At 36.1% G+C, this 24,428-nt stretch overlaps 1 protein-coding gene across 1 annotated transcript in view; it reads left to right on the forward strand.

Moving 5' to 3' along the window:
- The window catches only part of SEMA3D (semaphorin 3D), a 180,760-nt gene that overhangs the window by 116,990 nt on the left and 39,342 nt on the right, over positions 1 to 24,428 (forward strand). The window contains exons 7-9 of the mRNA XM_081799702.1: positions 5,616 to 5,758; positions 19,787 to 19,901; positions 21,294 to 21,363. Of these exons, the coding sequence (XP_081655828.1) occupies positions 5,616 to 5,758; positions 19,787 to 19,901; positions 21,294 to 21,363 (328 nt within the window). The remainder of the gene's footprint in view (positions 1 to 5,615; positions 5,759 to 19,786; positions 19,902 to 21,293; positions 21,364 to 24,428) is intronic.

Below are 24,428 nucleotides of genomic sequence, written 5' to 3' on the forward strand. Positions count from 1 at the left end.
AGATCAGATGTTTGCTGATGGACAGGTAGGCCAGAATTAGAAGAACACGATGCCTCAGGAGACCCATTCAGCCGAGGAGCTTCTCAGCCCATGGAAACTAGGGCACAGCAAGGGAGAAATTATAGAAACTATATGAGATTCTTGTAATGAGGAAGTACTTGATTGGCTAAGGCAAAAGATTGACTTGCTTAGGGAGCATTTCTGTTTTCCATTCTGAGAAGTGGCCATTTTCCAGATAGAATCAACCTGGGGTCCAAAGACAGAGGTCAGTGGATCATCTGGCTGGAGTCGGGAATGCATGGAAACAAAATACAGTGATAGAGGAACTGTGAAGATTACTGCGAATAAGGTTATCATAGACATGATCTTATTCAACCTTATATTCCATAAATTAAGACGGCATGAAGAAGGTGTGTCCAGGTCTGTTAGCCCCCAAGCCTGTCATTCCATTCCAGTACCAAACTTCTGAGGGCAATAGTGTCTCCTGTCTCCGGAATCTCAAGTTTGACTGCCCTTTCGGTGACAGTTATGGGAATAGAGGCTGTTTTTGCCTTAACACTGGACCTGATGTAGCAGTTACTGACAGGCTATTTGCTCGAAAGTGGCACTAATATAGTAGACGCTAGCCGCATGTACATTTAAATTGATTAAAATTAAATGCATTTAAAATTTGGTTCCTTAGTCATACTGGACATAGTTCAAGTGCTCACTAGCCGCATGGGCTAAGGACTATTGAACAGCACAGATATAAAACATGTCCATCATCACAGGGTTTTCTATTAGGCCCTGCTGGTCTAAAGTGTACTTATTTATTAATTATGTGCAGTAGCTCACAATCAAATAATGCAACACAAGTCTAAATTTTCTTTACTGTTCACTTAGCATCTAGATGTGAAACTCACGTCTCAGTTTCATAAAATTGTTGCCAGGTTGAAAGAACTGACAGGGCGCCTGGGTGGCTCAGTCATTAAGCGTCTGCCTTCAGCTCAGGTCCTGATCCCAGGGTCCTGGGATTGAGCCCCGCACCGGGCTTCCTGCTCAGCGGGGAGTCTGCTTCTCCCATTCCCGCTCCCCCTGCTTGTGTTCCCTCTCTCTCTGTGTCTCTGTCAAATAAATAAATAAAATCTCAAAAAAAAAAAAAAGGAAGAACTGACATATTTGATATTTCAGATGATGGAGTCGATGTCAATGTCTAATCAGTTTCTTCTATATATTGTAACATCATAGTGTTATTTATTTCTGGTTAGACAAGTTTCAGAGTTTTTTCCTGTTAAATTTTGCTCTCTATACTTTCACTTTTAGTTTAAAATCCTATTTTTTACATGTTTGTGATTAAACTCTTATAAATGTAAATTGATATTACATTTAGAATAAGTGAAATACAGAATTAAATTAAATTTGCAATTGAGTGTGTTTAAATAATTAACCTTTTAAAAAATATGATCCTATGTGAATCTTTTTTAGGTCCATAAATTCCTTGATGCTTGTGTGTATGCCATATTTTGTTCTTTGCACTGCCTGGAATTAGCCAGAGCAAGATCAGCTATCCTCTTCACTTACAAGTCCAAGGATCCTTGTCAGAATTTCTCAGGACTTTATCTAATCCAGGTTCAGTAGCCTTAAGAAGTATGAATCCCGACTCCTTCTTTGAGAGACTAATCCTGTTAAATACCTCACCAGGAGGATGAAAAATTGCAAAGATGCGGTACCACGGGCAGTTCTGGATGAAGTCTTAGATGGTCCCACACTTCTCTTTTTCACTTTTCTTTATCAACTTAATCTTAGAACCATCCGGAAATAGGAATGTAGGTAGAAGTCAGAGTGGTTACTCAAATATAGTAGAGTTTTTGTGAGAATTTTAGGATAAAGCTTAGAAGTATGACCATTTGGAAGATGAAAACAAACAATGATGCTTCAAATGCATATGTTTTTGTTTTCTTTCCTGGAGTAGATGAGAACTTTTGTTTTTAATTTTTATTTTTAACATATGGAGGCAGTTTTCATTTGAAGTTTCTCCTGGTAAGTTCTGTTGTCTCCAAATTCTCTTTCTACTCGAAAGGGTAACATTTTTAAAAAGTGGTAGCGAGAAGATATTGCAAGAAGAAGTGAACGAAAGTAAGGAAGTCACTATTTGCTAAATCATGGTGTAGGTGTGCTCATCCGGGTGCAAAGAGGTTCATGATGCATATTGCAGGCTCTGTGGGTTGATGCCATTTTCATTAGGCAGTGCCTCTTAGTGTCATGCTAATAGCTTATTTGTGAAAATGCATGATTTCAAACTCTATCCCTATTAGAGCATGTCTTTTAAATGCTGAAGGAGAAAAATGTGCTATTATAATAAAGCCCAGGTGTCTGTTGTTATGATTTTAAATTATTTAGTGCAACAATTGTTCATGTCATACACTGATTAAATGATAACTATTTTTACTCAAACTTGGCAGCAACTCAGGAAAGAGTTTCTATATTAAAGTACTAGCATCAATATTCTTCTTAGACAGGACCTCAGTTGAATCTGCAAGAAAGATATTTTGTATTCTTGAAATGTATTTATTTTTACCTCTTGAGTATGCTTATTATTTAAATCACACAATAGAGTACTATTTGATACTAACTTATTTTTCATAATTAGATTTCTTCCTATAATAAACATTTGGCTTAAAAACCCCTATCATTCAATTTTCTTATAGTACTCCAAAATGGTTGTCTTATAGTACTTAAAAGAGAACCAACATTTAAAACAGAATCTAATAAAATCATCAGTCGCTGAATATAAGTGATTGTTCATCTATGAGCATCTAGGCTCTGTTGATCATCTGTGTTATATATTAGTTGAAAGGTGAAAGAAATATAAATTGGGAAAGTATCTACTCTATTTTCTCCCACTGATGTCATAGATAAAATTCCTGGAATGTAGACTAGTGTCGTATTCTACCTTTGACCATTTCAAATGGTGATACCTGTACTTGGACAGTATTTTCAATATCCAAAGTAGGTTTTTCTGTGTATTTCTGCAATAGGATAATAGGAATTGTCATATTTATTTGGCCTCCTTGCAGACCATCTACATTCTGTGTTGTTGTGGAATTGATTTTTTTTTGTTGAACTCAGTAAACAAGTGAAAACCTAACAGTTGGCTCCTCTGGACCACTTCGCCCATCTGAGTATCTGAGGAAAGCTTTACAAGCCACTCTGTCTCTCACCCTTGAATTCCTTTTATCTGTAATGATTATCAGTTTCACATCACTGAATTCTCATGTCCTCTCTAGAGAGAGAAGACTAAATTTTGTACCACAATGTTATTTTTTAAATTATAAATTCAACTCAGTCATTAAAGTGATAGGATTTAAATGTTACAAGGGTGACATGCTTCATGTAGAGCTTTTATTTAAATTATATCTGAGAGCTATGATAAATTCTACTTGTGTGAACCCCCTTTTTAAGTTCAAATATTTGTTAAGATAAAACAAGCCAATCATATTCCTATAACTTATGTATATTTTCAGTTTTATCCCTTTTGTGTCCTACTGCTACTCAGGAGGGGCAGAGGGAGAGGGAGAGAATCCTTAAGCAGACTCCCTGCTGAGTGTAGAGGCCATTTTGGGGCTCAATTACAGGACCCTGAGACCATGAGCCAAAATCAAGAGTCGGACACTTGACGGAATGAGCCACCCAGGCGCCCCAAAACCCTACATGGTTTTCTTTCTTTCTTTTTTTTTAAGATTTTATTTATTTATTTGAGAGAGCGTGGGCGAGAGAGAGCGCACAAGCAGGGGAAGGGGCAAGGGAGAAGGAGAAGCAGATTCCCTGCTGAGCGTAGAACCAGACTCGGGGCTCGATCCCAGGACTCCAGGATCATGACCTGAGCAGAAGGCAGACACTTAACCAACTGAGCCACCCAGGCACCTCCCAAAACCCTACATGGTTTTCTAAATTTTTTTTTTTTTAATGTAACCTAGGACTATATCAAAGTGAGATTATCAAGAGCATAAGAATCTGTTGGAGTTCTGAACTTCAGGGAAAGAACAGGGAACTAATAAAGAACAAAGGGGAGAAAGTTCATGCACATAATTCCCCCTCACTTTTCCTCTCAAAGTTTCCCATTTAAGCAGAGAAGAAATTGGATAAGAGACCCTGGTTGACCCAGCCTGGCTGGGATAATGAAGACTGAACTACCCATCACTTTGGAATCAAACATTAACTTTTATTTATTGAAGAAAGCTATTAGGAAGTCCTGTTTACTGGGCTATTGACCTACTGCTCTACTTTAGCAGGGGGATGATTTTCAGGACTCCTGGGGTACATGACAATAAGGCAATATTGATCTTTTTCACCTACCTCTTAACTCTCTGTTTTGTTTTTGTTATGGTGCTGGTGACTGTGGTTTGAAACTTTTTTGTCTTCTCTTGTTTCCTGCTTCTACTTCCTAAAGATGGCTCTGTGCTTCCCTCCAGGCATCTCATATTTTCTACTTCATTGGAGTTCTTCCTTCTTTCTGCAATAACCACTGTCTCTAGTTTGCCTTAATCAAAAGAATTATTTCCAAGTTAGTATCACCTCATTACAGATCTGTTACCTGGTTCATTCACAATTCTATAAAACCCAAACTTAAAAAGGCCCAATACTTTTTAAAGAAGGAATTAGTAACCCAAACTGGCTTGTCATTGGTGCAGTGCAAAGGGGTTAGTTGAGTTGCTAATATTTTTTTAATTTGACATGTATTATGGGCATCTTTCCATGCCAGTACATTTGGAACTGTGTTCTTCGTTTTTATCAGCTACCTGTTATTCGATCAAGTGTGTGGATGTGCTAAATTTTCTATCATTCTCTTGTTAGTGGTCGTAATAATGATTATCATCCTGAAGATTTATTTAATGATAAATAACATTTATTGAACACTTATTATGTGTCAGGCACTACCAGATAGCAAGTTCTTTACACATATTAATTCACTTGGTTATCATATCAGTTATCCTACTAGGTAGATGATTGGTAGCCTCATATTAGGCATGAGAAAATTGAGGCATAGAGAAGGCAAAATTCACGTTAAGGTCACCCTTGTAGTAAGTGGGAGAGATAGGATATATACCTGCAAAGACTGTCTCCAGAGCCTTCACTGGAGTCAACCCAAGCTCTGTTAATTAGTTGTTTTAATTTCCTTCTTCCCTTTAGCAATTACACAAAATGCAGCAAATAACATATCAAAATTTGGGATATGTTTATAGTTTTCCCTAAGCTCTTCATTCTATACATTGTGATTTAAAAAACAGTGACTCCATCAAATAAAAGGAAAATATAAAATCGTAGATTCTCCAGGTTTGAAAGTACTTTCTAAGTAATTTGGTTGAGTTGTAACAATTGTGAATATCAGCCAGTAATGTTTTCACTGGCTCTCTGAAGTTCCTAGAGAACTTGTTCGAGACTTCTGCATGCTAATACATGTTTCTACCTCGTGTCGTATTTATTTGTGTATGTCTCATTTCACACATTCAATTAATGGTTCTTTTTTTTTTTTTTTTTTTATTCTGCTGATAACTGTTTCACATTCAAAGACACCAATGCTATCCTGGCTGAATTGTCTCAGTATTTTAATCTATAGCTTCTTTTCTTTCAAACAGGAGCAAAATTTATTGGAACTTTCCCTATACCAGACACCTATAATCCAGATGACGATAAAATATATTTCTTCTTTCGTGAATCATCTCAAGAAGGCACTACTTCTGATAAGACCATCCTTTCTCGAGTTGGAAGAGTTTGTAAGGCAAGATATATTTATCTTACTTAAGTGGCATGTATGTATATGTATGAACAATTAATTATATAATCTTGAAGTAAAAATTAATGTCCATCATTCATAAGTGGTAGGATAAATTCACACTATCTTACATGAATAATTTTTAAGATCCAAAAGTGAAAAAAAAAAAGATACAAATTTTTACAGTATTAGGGGTTTTTTGGTTGTTTTGGGTTTTTTTTGTTTTTTTCCCAGTGTGAACTGTTACCCAGGTTTGAGTTAGATCTCTTTGGCAGCTTGCCAAAGGGTTATCCCTTTGCCCATTTTCACTATTCCCAGTAAGATCATTACATTGTCCTGGTCCATGGAAATTAAAATGCTTTTGTACATTAAATTTGATTTTGAAGTTGAAAGTAATATAATCACTGGAGTAACTTGAACACTAACAGAATCAGATCTGGTATTTTTATGAAAACACATCACACATGTAAAATTATGTATCTTTATAGGAATCAAATAAGTTGAAAATATGGTTATGGTAATACTGTAGTAAATGCTTTCTAGAGCATTTATCTAGATTAGGTTTTGAGAATAAATGAGATAAGAAGAAGAAAAAAATAAACCAAAATGTGAAAAATTTGTTGTGAAGAACACTGCAATTCATTTTTTAAGATTGCCATCTAATATAAGTTACAGGAAACAGAATTCTATGAAACACACCCATTTTGTTCCATTCAAGTTCTCATTTGAGTGAATACAAGCTTTATAGAACAATAATGCTTCTGGAATCACACTTTTGACTTCAATATATTATTTTTTTTACTTGGATTTATCTTCCTTGAAATAACTTTTCTTAAATAGCCAGACACCTTCCGCATAAACTCTGTTATTAAGAAGAATTGCTGTTAAGTTAATAAATACTCTCAATAGGAAGCTTTTTTTTTGGTCTTGTACAAACTTTTCATTTTCTTCCATTTGAGCCTATCACTTTTTTTCTCAATCTGTACCCTCAGGCTTTTGAACACTTCCAGGGACAGAAATACAAACCATCACAGCACTTAAGAGTGCTAATGAAAACATGGCTTTTGAATGAGGCCAGCTTGTGAGCACACATCATTCTTTACCTAGTGTCCTTGCCAATGATGCTGTCTCCCACTGATCCCTTCACCCCCAGGGGACAGAATTCTCTAAAAAGCATCCTCATTCTTTCAGAGTCCAAGAATTCACAGTAATTTCTCTTGAAGCCTCTTGCCTAGAGATGAATGGCCATTGCTTGGAGTAGTCGTGGTGTGTTAGTACTGAAGCATGCTTTATAACAACAGTATCCTGACCCTGAAAAGCTGGGCTGTGGATTGACATCATTTACATAAATGAGCTACATTAAATATGTCAAAAACGATTTACAAGTCACTTTCTGATGAACATATATAACAAGTGAGTGTTTTGTGAGCGACTTCAATACTCATTTCTTCATAGGTCTAATGCATTTGAAAGAAAATCATTTGTTACAAAACACTATTTTTACCCTATTGTTAAATATACTGAAAGCTAAGTTAGAGGTCGAAGAATATATTAAAAATGTAGTTGCTCCATTTATAAACTTATATATTAAAAATATGATATAGACTCTTAAGTATCAGCCCTGGGATATTTTGTTTTAATTATGAACAAACTCCTATAGAATTGAAAAGGCTGAGAGAATTGTAGTACAGGAATCTTCCCACCACAAAAAACTCGAAGGCCACACAGCAAGATTTTGTCATGCCATTGTGTTTGGATAAAAAGCTAACAAATTGTGAGATCAAATAAGGACATGTGATGGATGAATTTCCTTAGGAAAAAACAAAAGATATAATGGAGGTCCTTCTTACATCTCTTTACTCAATCACTGTTTCTAGTTAGTACCATCTTCAGAATCTCCCACTACACATATGATCCATTAGTCAAATGTTTACGATACTTGATTCTGCATACATCTTTAAAATTTCTTAATCGCAGCATGCCCTGACAGTTTTGAACTTTACTTAATAATTTAGGATTAAAGTGTGGCAAAAAGTGAGCACGTATAAGTGGAAATTTCACTGACAAGATTTAAAATGACTTGAAATCTTTTAAAAAATATGTCAAAACAATAACAAGTTTAATTAAAAAAACAACTGTTCAGCATCATCATTGTTGCTGTTATATATTGTTTTCACATAAAAATGTTCTTCTGACATTATTCAGAACATACTCCTCTCTGTTGGTTTTTTTTTAACCCCCCTGGGATTATTATAATATTGTTTTTCAATTTTCAAGAAATAATAACAAATGTATGTCTATGCTATGAAACAAAATTGAGTTCGATAGATATAAGCATAGTATCCAAGAAGTGAGAGATTATGTTAGAGAAGATTAAGAGTGAACTGTGTACACTTTACTGAGTTTACAAAACTTTTTTGTAATGTGGGAGTCCTTTATAGTCTTTATTCCACCAGGGTATTCCTACAGGCTCATTTGCTTAGAAATATTCTGGTTTTGCTGTTTTTATTTGTTTCCATTTGTAATTGATGAGCTTCAGCCCCCAAACTGCTGACAATTTAAGAGTTCCCTACATCTTCAGCTACTAAACTAAAGTAAAAGCCATTTTATTGACCTGTCAAAGATAATACTATTAGACTGAGTAGTGTATCGTGATTGGTGGGGAGAAGGTTTTTGAAATAGGCAAAAATTCACAAAAATTAGTAAAGAATTGTTTATAGAATAAGAGTGAATCTTTTCAGTTCTGTAACTACTCACCATTATATCATTTTGTTATTTCAATAACAACAAAATATGTAAGTTCTGTACAAAATGCAATATACTGGACACTGGGAGGTAAGTAAACCACTGTCCCTTTTCTTTGAAACCTCGTAATACAGTGGCGGAAATAGAGATATAAACAGATAATCACAATATAATGTGACAGAGGTAAGAGCTGAGGATGCTGCGTATTTGGCGAAGCTCGAGAACTGAGTCCTACAGGGGGAGGACTGCATCAAGGAGAGGAAAAGATAGCCCTTTCAGGCAGCATTGTGACAGTATATTTGGGTTACAGAAGGGTGAAGTCTTATAAGTGGAACTGGAGGGGCGTATGTGGGGGGCAATGTCATTCGAGATTGGGGTGACAAATGGGAAGACAAGAAGTCTTGTTTCCGTATTAAGGAGTTCAAACTCCATCCTGTAGGCAATGAGAAGTTATCAGTGTGTTTTAGAAAAGAAGTGACTTGATGGGCGGATATACTTAGCAGTAAGTTGAGGAACCATCTGGATTGAGAAATATTTGGGACTAGGGACCTGTTAGGTGGCTCCTTAAAGAAAATAGGAATGAATAGAACAGAATGCATAGAATCTAGATGTAGATGTCTAGTAAGTCCTTAATTTATTACTACTGCTTTATTAATTGCTTACTGTAGACTAGTCTGTCCAGTAGAACTTTATGTGATGATAGGAATGTTCCATATGCACACTCTCCAACATAGAGCCATGTAGCTATTAGTCTTAACATTTCATTAGTATGACAGAGTAACTGAATTTTTAATGTTATTTAATGTTAACGAATTGTAATTTAAATAGTATCGCGTGTATTGTTAACTAACTGGAACTAAAATAAAAACTTAAAATAATAAAAATAAGTAAGTAGTATCACATGGCTAGTGGCTACAGTATAAATATAGACTATCAAAGTACTCATTTACTTAACAGCCGTGTGCACAACGCTATGCTAAATAAACAGTAGTTTTATAGAAAATAGAAAGAAAAAAGTGATTCTTGTATTTACTGAGCTTGCAACCTAATAATTGATATATGCATTAAACAAGAAAACACACAGATTAATATATAATTGGAAAGTGTGGTGAGTGCTAAAATGGGGAAAAAAAAACACAGGGTGTGGTTAGGAAAATAGGTGGGTTTTAGATTGACTGTGGAAGATTTGTCTGAAAAAGTAACTTTTGAACCAGATATTGAAAATGTTTAGGAAGTTTCAGGGCAAAGATGACAGGGATAGGGAAGAATATTCCAGGCAGAAAGAAAAGCACATGTGAAATCTCAGAGGTGGGAAAAGCATTTAAGAAATCGAAGGGGGCTGGGCGCCTGGGTGGCTCAGTCGGTTGAGCGATTGCCTTCGGCTCAGGTCATGATCCCAGGGTCCTGGGATCGAGTCCGACATTGGGCTCCCTGCTCTGCGGGGAGCCTGCTTCTCCCTCTCCCACTCCCCCTGCTTGTGTTCCCTCTCTCGCTGTCTCTGTCAAATAAATAAATAAAATATTTTTTAAAAAAAGAAATCGAAGGGGTGCCTGGGTGGCTCAGTTGGTTAAGCGTCTGCCTTCCGCTCAGGTCATGATCTCAGGGTCCTGGGATCAAGCCCCGCGTCAGGCTCCCTGCTCTGTGCGAAGCCTGCTTTTCCCTCTCCCCCATCCCCACTCGTGTTCTCTTTCTCTCTTTCTCACTTTCTCTCTCTCAAATAAATAAAATCTTAAAAAAGAAAAAATGATCTCGAAAGAGCTTTGCTCTGATGGGAGCATAACAAGTACATGGAAAATTAATAGGATAGTGATTGGTTCCCCTTTAGAACATACATAAAATTTCAAGATTCTTAAGAACTCTTATCTTCCCCGTTTGTATTTAGGACTGACTGATATTGCAGATATTGACATCATGATATATATGAAAGGCTGCAACAGGTTCCTGTCCTATTGGATCCTCAATGCATTTTAGTTCTTCCTTACTCCTGTCCCAGAGACTTTAATACTTGCCCGTAGACATGGACTCCTATATTCTTAGTAATTGTGATTTCCAGAAGATAACCAGAGATTAGGAAAATTCACAAAGAGATATCTTCTGATATTTGAGACAAAAAAATACCAGAAATGGTGTATGGGCATAGATTTTATACTTGGACGTGTCAAACTTGACCTGGCTCTAGGATATGTTGCCAAAACAGCCAGTTGAAAATATGAACCTGAGGCTCAGTAGTGTCTGGAATCATGAATTTGGAAATCACCAATATATTGGTGGTTCTTGAAGTCATGGAAGTGTGTGAAATCGCCCAAGTAAGTAGGTAGTGTGAGATCAATGACCAAGGACACAATCCCAAGGGACAATGATATTTATTTAAGAAAAAAAAAAAAAACAGAGGAAAATGACAATTGAGAAGAAATAGGTTGATAGTTAGGTGGGGAACTGGATGAGAGTGGCATCTCAAAGGACAAAAGCTGTTTCAAGAAGAAAGCAGTTGTTAGTAATGTCACACACCAAAAGGAAGTCAGATAAGATTATGATTAAAAATCAGGTGTTCAATTTGGCAGTAAGGATATCACCAATAACTTTTGCTCAAATGATAGGAATATTCAATGTGAAAGTAGATCTAGGCTTACATCTCTGCTCTACGCCTTCCTAGCTCAGCTGATGCTTCTTTTTATTTTTGTTTTTTGTTTTTTTTAAGATTTCATTTATTTATTTGACACACAGAGAGCACAAGCAGGGGGACCTGAAGAGGGAGAGGGAGAAGCAGGCTCCCCACTGACCAGGGAGCCGGACACGGGGCTAGATCCCAGGACCCTGGGAACATGACCCAAGCAGAGGGCAGATACTTAACCAACTGAGCCACCCAGGCACCCCCTAGCTCAGCTTCTTAAATTAGGAAATGAGAGTGCCTGTCTCTCCCATGACGATGTTACCAAGCAAATGAAAGACTTAAATGAGATATATGAATTTGGATGTGGCAGATACTGAGGAAGGTACTGGAAAACAAGAGTGACTTAAATGGGTCTCTATTTTCAAGCAGTCAACAATGTAGAAGAGTGACGTGTGAATAATGTAAGTTCCTTGTCATACAACAGAGAGTTAAATGTCAGAAATCACACACACACACATAACGTATCATGCATACACACTCACACTTTTGGAGCCAGATCAACTAACTGTGCTTGGGAGTGCAAGAGTGGTAGTGTGTGTGTATTAGGGGACAGGGGTTGGTTAGAGATAGGTCAGTTACTAAAAGTTAATGGGAAGTGATGATACTTAACTCGTTTTAATGTTTGAAATTATGGTTATTATTTTGCCTTCATTTTAGCAATATTTGTGCTTGGAGGGTGGATCTTATTTCTGGACATAGTCAAAAGAATTTGGAGACATGTCTGGTGGAGATTTTGTGAACAATTTGAACAATGCAAACTTTAGACAAGAGGTGTGGACAGGGAGAGACACTAAAAGCAGTAAAGAAGCTGAATTAGAGTATCATTTCATAGGACAGTATTGCTCAATGACAGCCTCAGGAGAATAAGTACCTTCATCTAAAGAATCGCTTTCACACTCAGTTATGTTTATCTTTGTATACAGCAGAACACATTTACTCATGAATTATTTTTCAGTGGTATCCCTACTTGTTGGTCAAACTTCTTACTCCATTTTTCTCATATTTAAAATAAGATGCTTAGCCTAGATGATTTCTAAAGCCTTGTCAGACTTTATAATTCTTTATTCTGTCGTACAGTCAATATTTTCAAGCACCAAATGGCACACCTTTACACCCCGGGCGGCTCTCATAAATGGTAAATTACACAGATCTCCATGGCGAGGTAATAAATGCTAACTGAAAGAACAGGTGAGACAGCCTGAAATAAACCTTCTGAATAGCCCTTTCAGATACTATTATTGATGTCTGTGTGGTGTTTATTACCACACACGTGTGTGTGTGTGTGTGTGTGTGTGTGTGTGTGTGTCCCTTCAAGACCCACCCTTGTAAGTTACAGTGTGGAACTACCGGTCACTTCAGGGAGGCTGGCTTGCAACTTTTCGCCTCAAGGCTGTTTCCCATTACTTTTGGATTCTATTCATTTTTGGACGCATTGTCCATTAGCTTCCTTAGGCTAGCCGACTCTGAATTCCAGCTGTAGGTTGTGCCTGTTCTCTTTTTTGTTCTGCAGTATTTCCTTTGGTCCATGCCAGGAATTCCGTTTGGATGGTCCTTTCACATAACTCGCCTGGGGGTCTAATTAATAGTCCTTTGCCTCGATTCCACTTGCATTGTCTACCTTGATATATGGTCCTATTTGGACAATTACTGCCTTTGAAGATTTGTGTTTTTAGGCTGATGACACTTTCCGTATTTATTGATCTCCCCCAAGTTGTGGGGGTTTTTTTGCTTACTTTCAACGTGTCACAACCTAAATGAGAGATTTAGAGCCACAAGTTACAGATGTGCTTTTGCTTCACTTCCATCTGTTTTCCTGTCCGAAATTCCTAAGCAAGGATTTACACTGTTGGCTGTAGCTTTTTTCTTTCTTTTTTTTTTTTTAATTTACTGAGCTCTGATCCTACCTGAAAAACAAAAACAAAACAAAACAAAAACTGCTTACCATGCCTAGATTTACCTAATTTTAACCTATTAAATCTTAGAAACTGAACTTTTTAGTATAGTGTATTATCAGGTCCTGTGTTTCCAGTAATTTTTACAAGTTTTTGGAGTAGTTAGAAAAACATGTTATCCATTTTGATTCTCCAATAGCAAATCGAAAACAGTCATCTCTAACGTGAGAGTCCCTTTTAGGAAAAAAAAAATATTGGTTGTCTTGAAAGCCTCTTCAGAATAGATCCCTTAAAAATCACTGTGCCTAACACCTGCCACACAAGTTTTTCTGTTTATTTTGTTCTCCTCTCCCCTTTGTCTGAGATGTTTGAGTTTGCATAGTTTTGTTTCTTTTACCATTAAGGGACTTCAAGATTATTTGTAGATGAAGTAGAAGACTCCTTATTTTCTTATTTTGTTTTTATTTCTTAGTGGTCATAACCTTATTACTATTTTTTTTTTCATCTCAATGAAACAGTTAGATGAAACATGATTACAACACATTGCAAAGGAAGATCCAGGCTAAAATGGAAAGCACAACGACATAGTTCTCTCATTTGATTCAGTCCATGTAACTTCACTGTCTTCCATTAGTTTATTTAATGTATTCAAAATGTCCCCATTTAAGCTCTTGCTCTCAGTATAACACTGTATTTTAGTGTATATGGCATGCTTTCCTAGTGAGGCTCTTGGAACTTCTTATTCCAGATTTTATTTTTTGTTTCTATCACATCATGATCATAGTTTCCAGCTTCTAAATAGGCCATTCTGTGTTTGGATTATCCTTATCATTTTTATTTGCTTATACAGCCCCATACAGACCATCAGTATTAAGTTTACAAAGATTCTAAAATCCATCCCTAGAAATAACTGTGTGAAGCTTGAGGCAGCACAGGGAGAAGTACGTTGGACAGTTGCTCTGAAAGGTCAGTTGCTGGGGTCCTATCTCCAGCATTTCCTCGTGTAATGGGTCTTCAGCGATTCAGAGGCATATCTCAGCACGAGACTGTTTAAAACCCACAAGGGACAGCTGTTACCATAAATGACAGATCAGATAAAGAATATGAATGATGTATTGAAATACAACAGGCATTACATTGAAAACGCCAAAGTATTAAATTGCCCTAATCTTACACTGACTGTGTAAAAAGGGTCAATGAGAAGCCTGTGTGTTTACCTCAGTTTCAGTTATGGAAAAAAATATGTTTATTGGTTTACAATACTGTAGTGTTTAGATTACAGTTCAAAAGAAGTAGGTTGTATTAATTCAAACTAAAATCTCTGAGGTTAAATGTCATTAATGGCTAGAACTGGGGAGAAGTATGCATAAAAGATGCACAGATGATAGTTTTCACAGTGTTTCAGGGAATTCCATTCTTTTGCCTGCATGAGGATGCAGAATAGCATTAGGCAAGAGAACTAATTTTAAGCAAAGAAGAATTTATGAACCAGTCTGACTCCTGCATCAAACCTTTTTTTTTTTCTTTTTCTTTTTTCTAAGTGCTTAAGATGTGTCATTCTTCAGTGTTTGTTGATTCAAAAAGCCTGGTGTCTTTCACCTTAAACTTAAATCCATATTTCAATGGAATACAACATGTTCAAAGATGTCTTGGTGATTTGTTGATTTATCAAGTCTTCAGGCGTTAAGAGCATAGGAGCTGAAAGTCAATTCTTATATTTTCCAAGAGCTTCTGTTTCCCAAGATATAGGTGAAAAGGACCGTATTTATGAAGTGCTAAGAGATCCTCGAAGAGGACGATGTGTACAGATAAAATTGTGTTTAGCAGATGAATCCAGCATAGTGACCCAAAGGTCAAAAGACATAATCAATAAAAGTTCATGTGTGACAGTTTGTAGCTACTCTACATGTCTATGTAAGATTTATAAGGACTTGAATCTGCTGGGACAGTAGAAGCAAAATGGAATCCCCATTAACCTACCTTCCGACTCATCTACCCATTAGAAGCCTATGAGTGGAAATCATACTATTTCATAATATGCAGCCATCACTCAACCATGTGACTCAGAGAGAGTTTATTTTAAAGCTGCTGAAAGATTCTAAATTGTGCTTTGTTTCGTCTTTTGTCTTTTCTGTTTTTAAAATTTAAGAACTATCACAAACATATACAAAGCTACAGAGAATAAAAGAACAGTCATCCTGTGCGTTCACCACCCAGATGGAACCCACACAGTCTGGCTTATTTACATTTAATTTCTTTGTTACTTTCATCTGCTTCTTTGTGTAGAGAATGTCAAGGCTTTTGGCAATCTGACCACAAAGAAGCTGTGATAGAGTGGAGGCATAGAAGTGACCGGTGACTAAAAGCTGCTGATTCTGACATCTCAATAATAAATCTATTGTGTTAGTGAGATAGTTGTGTTCCTTAGAACTTCACAAAAATAAGCAAGGAGGTGACAATTTAGTACAAATATGGTTATCTCCCTTTCAGCCCTCCTCTGGGCTTAAAGTTCTCAGGGGGGATTTTGTGGATTTGCAAACAAATCCAGGGACTGAGAGCCAGTCAACAGTCAGTCAACTGACACTTACCTACAGGAGAAATACAACTTCTTGTGAATTGAACTTTGCCAGGCCAGGTCATGCTTCTGGATGTCTGTAAGAGTTACTATCCAGTCATTAAATGCTTATAATCCATCCCTGAGAACCATTATCCCAGAAATTATACTCTTTTCCCTGCTGACAGCAGGTGGCTTTCATCTTTGACCTGGATTTTTTTTTTTTTTTTTTGCTTGTTTTTTATCTTTTTATTCTTTGAGGGGCCAGGAAAGGCTGCTTGATGGATTCGCAAGAACATTTAAGGATTCTTTTGTTCAAAGGATTCTAATTTCTATTTGTCAGGTTAATATATATATATTACATATATATATATGCGCAGACTACAGTGTAAGTCTCTTTCCTGTCCAACAAATTTGAACCTAGTAGAATAGTTAGAATTGTTTCATGGTTTGTCTTGAATATGGATGATAATCACAAATAGAAAGGGGGATGCTGTTTGAAAAGGGACATTTATTGTTATTTTTTCTCATAAAATGTTTAAAAGGGAATGTGATTGCTAATTTTTATGAAGTAGTGATGTATACACCTGTTAAAGGAATGTCGTGGAGCAAATATTTGATATATCTGTTTATTCAATTCACAAAATAATTTAAGCACCTACACTGCTAGGAGTAAAGCAGTAAACCAAACATAGTTCCTGGCATTAAATTCACAATAGCTGATGTAGTTCCTCATGTATATTGAATCAACATTATTTTTAGTATTCATTGCTGACTCAAAATATGTGAATATGGGCAATGAAAAATTTTAAATATTATAAATATGTAAGAGTGCATTAAGATTGAAAGGTTTTAACTAGAGCTTGGCTTAGTACAAGTAGGCTCTGCTATAATAATATAAAAGAAAACATATGTGAATCAGGGTTCATGAGAAAGATGAGAAGATATCTTACTTTTTATTTTTAAATTTATTTAAAAATCTCTTTCTTTCTGAGTGATCCCAGATAACATATTTTCTCACTGGAATCCTACTAAACATTAGCACAGAGTTCATCATTAATAGAAGGAAGTATCCGTGTTTTTGCCTATTCATATTAACATCTGGATTTATATTTATTGAATGATCTGAGGATGTTAGCAGTAAAAATAAAGGTCATGTCTAGACAAATCTGTCTTCACAGCTGCAGCCATCATTAATCATCCAATAGCTAGCTGAAATATTGATTATTTTTATTATTGAGCAATGATACTGCAACAATAGAAGCACCACATACAAAACATAAATTCTATAGCAACTATAGACACATTTGTTTCTAGAGGGTTAGTATATGAAAGATATCATGTATTCATTTTCTTTCACGTCTTTGTAGTAATTCTTTATACTAAATAACGTATTACTAAATGACATATAAATGCTTTGGTCTGATATTAAAGCCTTCCTGGATTGTACTCAAATTTCCTTTTATAACATTTTCCTCCACTATTTTCATTTATCCCAGTCTTCATCTAAACCAAATTTGTCCTGGTTCTCCATACATGTTCTGAAGTGTTCCACCTGTTGTCCTTTCCCCCTAATTTCTAGCACCTAGAATATTTCCTGAGTATTCCAATCTCTGCATGTCTGAACTCACCTCTCGTTTTAAGAACAATATTGAATCTAACTCTACAGCAATGCCTGTCCTCATTATTTCCACTACAAAGACATTTCAGAGGAGACTTAAATTCTTTGGCATTTAGCTATACTTTCAAAGGGCATTTATCAATTTTATCTTGTATTTTTAGTTACTAATAATCAAAAATGTACTAATTAAACACCTGATAAGCAGAGCATTAGTGACATACATACAGTAGGTGTTGGATGAAAGGAATAGGGAGTGCATTTTCTGGGAAGAATGAAAAATTATGGGAAAATCAACTAAATGTTTTTTTGCTTTGTATTATCACCATGTGTCAGCAATTCTAAACAGTATCAGTGTCAAAATACTATTGCCAGAAAGGTCTTTTGTTGGTCCAGTTTCCAAACAATTGCTGTACTTATCATGAAGTTTATATTCTGTATCTGCCAGCACACATGAACTCAGTTACACATGTGTTCCAAGACTAAGTGCACATTGATTTGGATCATTTAAAATTTAAAACAGCGAGATGTAGTGCAAACTGTGAGGTGTGATATTTTGTTCAAGTGCAAATTTTAGTTCATATATGAAATATTTTATTGAATGTAAATGTCTTTAAATTTCAATTTTTTTTCTTTTTACATTGTTATAAACCTAAAGAACAAATCAAGAAAATAAAAATGATTACTTATGTATACAGAGCTATTACTGAAAAGTATTCTCGTGTTTAGCAGAGGGGGATATAAAATGGGATTCACCAGTGCCTGTGTGGCTTAGTTGTTTAAGCATCCGACTCTTGATTTTGACTCAGGTCATGATCTCAGGGTCGTGGCATCGAGCCCTGCGTCTGGGTCCGTGCTCAGCGGGGAGTCTGCTTGAGACTCTCTCTCTCCCTCTCCCTCTGTCCCTGCCCTCAATGCTCTCTCTCTGTCTCTCAAATAAATAAATAAATCTTTAAGCAAAGCAAAATAAAATGGGATTCATCACTCTGGGTGCCCTGGTACTCCCCTGGTGCTAGGTGCTAAGGCTATAAAGATGGCTCCAGTCCCTGGTCTCAGGGACCTCATTGCCTTCTGAGCTTTCCTACAAATCTATAGCCTTCTGAGATTTTGCTCTGTTACTAAGATTATATCATCTGGAATTTGGGTTTCCATATCACTCAAGATAATACTCAAAGGGATCTCTGTCTTGCATCCCCTTCCCTTTCTTCCTCCCCCCTTTCTTGAAGAATAGCAGCTATTTCTCTGACTTTGAATTCCCCTGTTTGGAGAAGTCATTTAGATACTTTTCTCTAATTTCATTTAATTTTCAGAGATAAAAGAAGCACAGGGAATACAGTTCCTAAATATTCAGAGTTAGTATTTGATAGTGAACTCTTTTTTAATTTTATAAAACATAGATTGCATGAAGGATAAAAATTTTCATATAATTTACATTTAGATGTAAGTACATTAATGGAAATAGTAACTCCAAAAGTAATTTTTGAAATTTTGGTTTAAGTACTTACAGTATTTATGCCATGAAACAATCTCATCTTACTTATTACAAACGTAGCTGATCTAGTCCAGTCAGATAACAAATTGTATGAATTTAGTATTCACAGGGACATATTAAATTAAAAATAAGAAACAGATCTTTTTACGGTGAGTTTTTGAATTTATTTTACTGAATTGATTTAAATGCCTGTGTTTGGTAAGTGTCTAAAGAACATTTTAGTGAAATATTTCAGAGTAAAATAAAGTATGGAAAAACATCAATTAGCATTTAAAACAAGATTGGTTTTATATGTATGTTTATGTTGCCTTAATGCTTAATTAGTAGGGCACTAATTTTGGAAAAAGACTTTTTTTTTAAGTCTATAGCATATTTCTAAAGGCTGTAAATCACGATCTTCATCATGTGTATAATATACAAGTCAGTGCTAGTATTTATTGAACGTAAGTTGTCTGCCCCTGTGCTAAGCACTGCACACAAATTTTTCCATTTAATTATCAAAATAATCAATTTCAAGGCATTAGTCGTATTTTTTTCAATGAGGAAACAGGGACTTGGAGAGTTAAATAGCCTTTTGTAGGCCATGGAGCAAAAAGTGACAGAGGTGTTGGGCACCTGGGTGGCTCAGTTGGTTAAGCGACTGCCTTCGGCTCAGGTCATGATCCTGGAGTCCCTGGATCGAGTCCCGCATCTGGCTCCCTGCTCGGCGGGGGGTCTGCTTCTCCGTCTGACCCTCTACCCTCTCGTGCTCTCTGTCTCTCATTCTCTCTCTCAAATAAATAAATAAAATCTTTAAAAAAAAAAAAAGTGACAGAGGTGAGATTTGATTCCAGGCCTCACTCATTTACTGGATAGCCCTGCCTGCATCTACTCAGTAAGTAGAGCCATGTTGTAGACGTTGCGTTCATTCAAGCATTAGAAAAGCATGTAATCTTAAGGGACCAAACTGCCTTTTCCCTTATTTGAAAGTTCAAGGCCTTAAACATGTAGGTTTCCTGTCTTTGTAAACAATTGCGTTAAATCTGTATCTTTGTTATTTTCCTTTTTTTTTTTTTTTTCCAGAATGATGTAGGAGGACAACGCAGCCTGATAAACAAATGGACGACTTTTCTTAAAGCCAGATTGATTTGCTCCATTCCTGGAAATGATGGGGCAGATACTCATTTTGATGAGCTTCGTAAGTCGCATGCTCCTTTTTTTCTTAAAAATTACTTACTGCCTAATAAATTCAGCATTTGTTTTATTTTAGCCCCCAGTATACCCAGGACAGCTTGCAGGAGTGTTATTACTAAATTCACACACACAAAGAACATGGTGCTCTAGGTTTCAGAGCACATTGTAATGAAGCAATTCGTCTCTTTGTAAGCATCCTCATAGTTATGAGGAAACAAAGCTGCAGCAAGAGACAAAAAGCTACTAGCAAGAACCCATCCACTCTCCATGTGGCCTTTTACTTTTTTTTTAAGTTTTACCATTGTTTTAATTATTGAAACAAAATTAACGTAAGTCAAATCATGTGCAACAATGTGTCTAATTGATGTAAGAGGTGAATATGAATTTTATATGACAGCGTCTTATCCATTATAACAAATTTCCAATAATTTGACAATTATCTTTCAAAAAATTTCTCCCAAATTCTAAACAAAGTATGCAAATTGGAAATTAACTCTAAACATGCGTAACTGTCTATAGGTAGCAAGAACTTGGGTTCTTTATTCTGAGACTGCCCTCTGCTGGAGAGCACGAGAGATTGGGTGAACTCGCTCCCTCCGACTTGTTAAGAAAAAGAATACTCAGAAAAGTGTTAGACGGATTATTCTCTTTCATTTCCCCTCTTTACCCCCTCAAAGCTAATTCTAGAAGGAATTTTTTCAGTTAAATATGAAGTTAGCATCATCAAATCTTATCTTTCGAATTTGTTTTTGCCTTGCAATGTAAAAATGATTTTATCATTGAATGATTTTGCCATACGGTATTTAAAGTATATATTCAATATTCATGGGTGATTCCTCATGTTGTATATAAGCATGCTCACATCTTAAATAATCTTTTAATGAATATTATTTACACATACTTTGGTGTCAATACTGCTCAAGTAGTTACAAAATACTGAGCAAGTTACACAAGTAATACTGCACAAGTAATTAATTGTGTAGCTATTTTTATATTGTTAGCAAATAGATAATTGAATTATTAGTAAGTTGACACAATTGTAGGACAAGACTTTTTTTACATTGGAAGGTAAAAACACCCTATGTTTTTAATTTCTATTCTGTAAGAAATCACATACCTCTGACTGGAAATAGTCATGGAGATTATCAAGTGAATCATCCCATTTACAGGTGATTGAAGTAGACACCTGAAAGGTTAGATATCCAGTTCAGTGTCACATGACTCGTGAGAAAACCAGTCTTTTATCCTTAATTTCTTATGTCATAATTAACGACTTTCACTGTTAATTTTATATATTATTAGCGTCTCAGAACTACTGTATTTCTTAAAGAAAAGGCAAATATGTAATACTGAAATATAAAAATATATTGAATTGTTATTTTTTTCCCATTAATAGAGGATATTTACTTACTCTCCACAAGAGATGAAAGAAATCCTGTAGTCTATGGAGTCTTTACCACAACCAGGTAAGTTAAAAAACAAACAAAACAAAACAAAACAAAAACAACACTTGTAATTCTTCTATAGAAGAAATATTTGTTTTTTTGTCCCTTCCTTTTGTGTGAAAAAAAATACCCGTTTTTCATTTTATTTTTTCACAAAGTGTTTCCTAGAACTCTTTTAATATCAAGACATAAAATGTCCTTTGTTCTTTTTATGCCAGCAGAGTACTCCTATATCAATTACCACAATTCATTTAGCCAGTTTCCTATACATAACATCTCCATTGTTTCCAGGTCTTCGGTGGTACGCATAATGCTTCAGCGACTAACCTTGTACATATGGCCATTTCTCTGTGTAAGCAAGTAAGCAAGTACTTCTGTGAGTTAAATTCCCAGACTAAAGTTACAGGATGCAAAGGTGTATGCATATACTCACCATAATAAATAGATTAAGCTGCATGACATAGAAGTAGTATGAAAGAAATACATGCCTTAGTCATTGCTTAGGTTGCAGTCATAAGATGCGACACTCTTGACTTCTGAAGTGTCATCATGTACAATCTTAGATACCCTTCCGTTACCCTACAAAGATGGGAGTTTGGCTGTTACCAGCATATCATTATTGTCTGCTAACTTAGGCAAAAGGAGGTTTGTATGACTTGCGCCAAGAAGATGGGCCAAGTTGTAGTAAAAATGGGACTAGAACCAAAGGTGTTTTCTTAATTTTCACCCCTGTGTTTTTGTCTTCATTCTGTGTAATACTGTCCTGTACTTGTCACCGAGACTCCGTGACTTCCTTAAAAGTTGTCCTATCATCTATGAAGCTTTCTCAAAGAATATATGGACCTTACATAATTTTATCTAATATTAATTTCGTTTAATTCAGAAACTTACATTTGAACATGGGACAGCTTTATTCCTGTTACATATTACTCCCTGCAACACCTTCTTTGAACTCCTTTTTTACTTTTTCCACAGCTCTGCTATCACCGTTGTTTATATTGATATTAGTATTGGAAGAATTGGCAGTATTGGTATTGCTATTAGAGAAATGGTCTTACTGCCTCCTTTTGAATAAATCATTAATCTGTAGGCAAATTATAATTTCTTTTATGTGGCATTACCTTCATTCAGTTCACCTTACACCTTGTACCAATAGTGTGGTTCGGACGATATCAGAAAACAAAATGCTCCTTGGTTCATTGTAAGATAGAGAATGTGAATATTTACAGTGAAAATAAAGAAGATACCCTAAGAATGCTGCTATTTGGACCCCATTTTTCGGGTAATTTATATCTTAACTAAAAAGATGCAAGAAAAGCAAGTGCCTGTAGTTACTCAAGTTAAGTCTCAGAGCTAGTTCACTTGGCATCTTTCCATTCACAGAACTGTCTTTGAAGTCACTGTGTGTTCCAACACAAGGCATAGACATGTGCCAGGGAAATACAGCCCCAAGATAGTTATGTTTTTTTCTCCTACTAAGTACTCTGCCCACCCAGAGTGTGAAGTTACAAGTCAACTCTTTGCTCTTGGTGTACTTTATTATTCTATTTTTAATGCCGCCCCAAGGACTGAGGTAATACTGGGAAGCAGTGTCACATCCTTTGTCCAATAAGAAGATGTGATTAATCTGCAACAATAGAAACACCATAAAGCGTGATGTATCATTCCTTTAAAATATCCTAGGCAGAGGATGTGATCTTTAATGGGGGCATCACCTCCCTTCTTAGCAGAGTTTTCTTCCAGCTGCCTGTTTGTCATCAGCTCCCGTTGCTTCCCATTAATGTCATTCCAAGATTATATTTTTTTAAGATTTTATTTATTTATTTGAGAGAGAAAGTGAGAGAGAGCAAGAGAGCAGGGTGAGAAGCAGACTCCCCGCTGAGCAGGGAGCTCGATGTGGGGCTGGATCCTGGGACGCCGGGACTCTGGGACCATGACTTGAGCCTAAGGCAGACCCAACTGACTGTGCCACCCAGGCTCCCCTCATTCCAAGAATATTAATGATTCAGTTTCCCATGCTAGAGAATCCTTGGCTCACTTGTGTAGTGCTGAGATGATATGTCTCTTAGATCATAAAGGGTGATCTCGTTTTTATGAACAAAAATCACTGAAAATTTTAGATGCAGAGAAAATGTCTTTTATTTTCCAGAAATAAAAAAAAATGAAACATCTGATGATAGTGTTAACAGTTTTCACCACTAATTTGCAAAAACTTGTGAAATTCCCATGGCACTTTTCTGCTTCTTGATTATGTGTCCTCCAGTCCTGTGTAATTAAGATTAATTTTAAGTATCACATAGGTTACATACATAAATTCAAGAAGAAATTCGAAAATTTGGGGAGAAGCACAAAAGAATTTCAACATTTTTTTTGAGTTAATAAAAATTGAGGAAATTATTAATAGCCAATGTTTATGGACATTCACTCACTTTAAGAAAACCTAAATGAGGGGTGCCTGGGTGGCTCAGTTGTTAAGCGTCTGCCTTCAGCTTAGGTCATGATCCCAGGGTCCTGGGATCGAGCCCCACATCACGCTCCCTGCTCAGTGAGAAGCCTGCTTCTCTCTCTCCCACTCCCCCTGCTTGTGTTCCTACTCTTGCTATCTCTCACTGTCAAATAAATAAATAAAATCTTAAAAAAAAAAAAAAGAAAACCTAAATGAGATATTTATTATTTATATACCTAAAGTGTTCCTCTATAAAAAAATAGGTAATGTAACTTTTTTATAAGTTCTTTAGAAGGCACTATGCTGTAAGAACTTTAAATAAAATTCAAAAGCAGGTATATAAATTTGATACTCTTTTCTGCATATTTCCTTCTGTCCTTCAGTTTTTCTAGGTATTTCCCATGTATCCATCAGGTGTCAATGTAGACACCACCTACTCTCTGAAAACTTACCAGACAGCTCTGTACTGGGGACCCATCTGCATGCTTGCTTCGCTTGTTACTGTAATTATCTGTAATGTAACTGCTATCACACCTTTTTCAGGATTACTTGGTTATAAGCTCCTTAAGGACATCCACACATTTCGTCTGCAGCACCTATCGGATGGAATGTGCTGCCCAAGTTTGTCCACACACCTGGT

The sequence above is a fragment of the Leptonychotes weddellii genome, chromosome 12, assembly GCF_054177405.1.
Source record: "Leptonychotes weddellii isolate Sample4059 chromosome 12, ASM5417740v2, whole genome shotgun sequence".
NCBI lineage: Eukaryota > Metazoa > Chordata > Mammalia > Carnivora > Phocidae > Leptonychotes > Leptonychotes weddellii.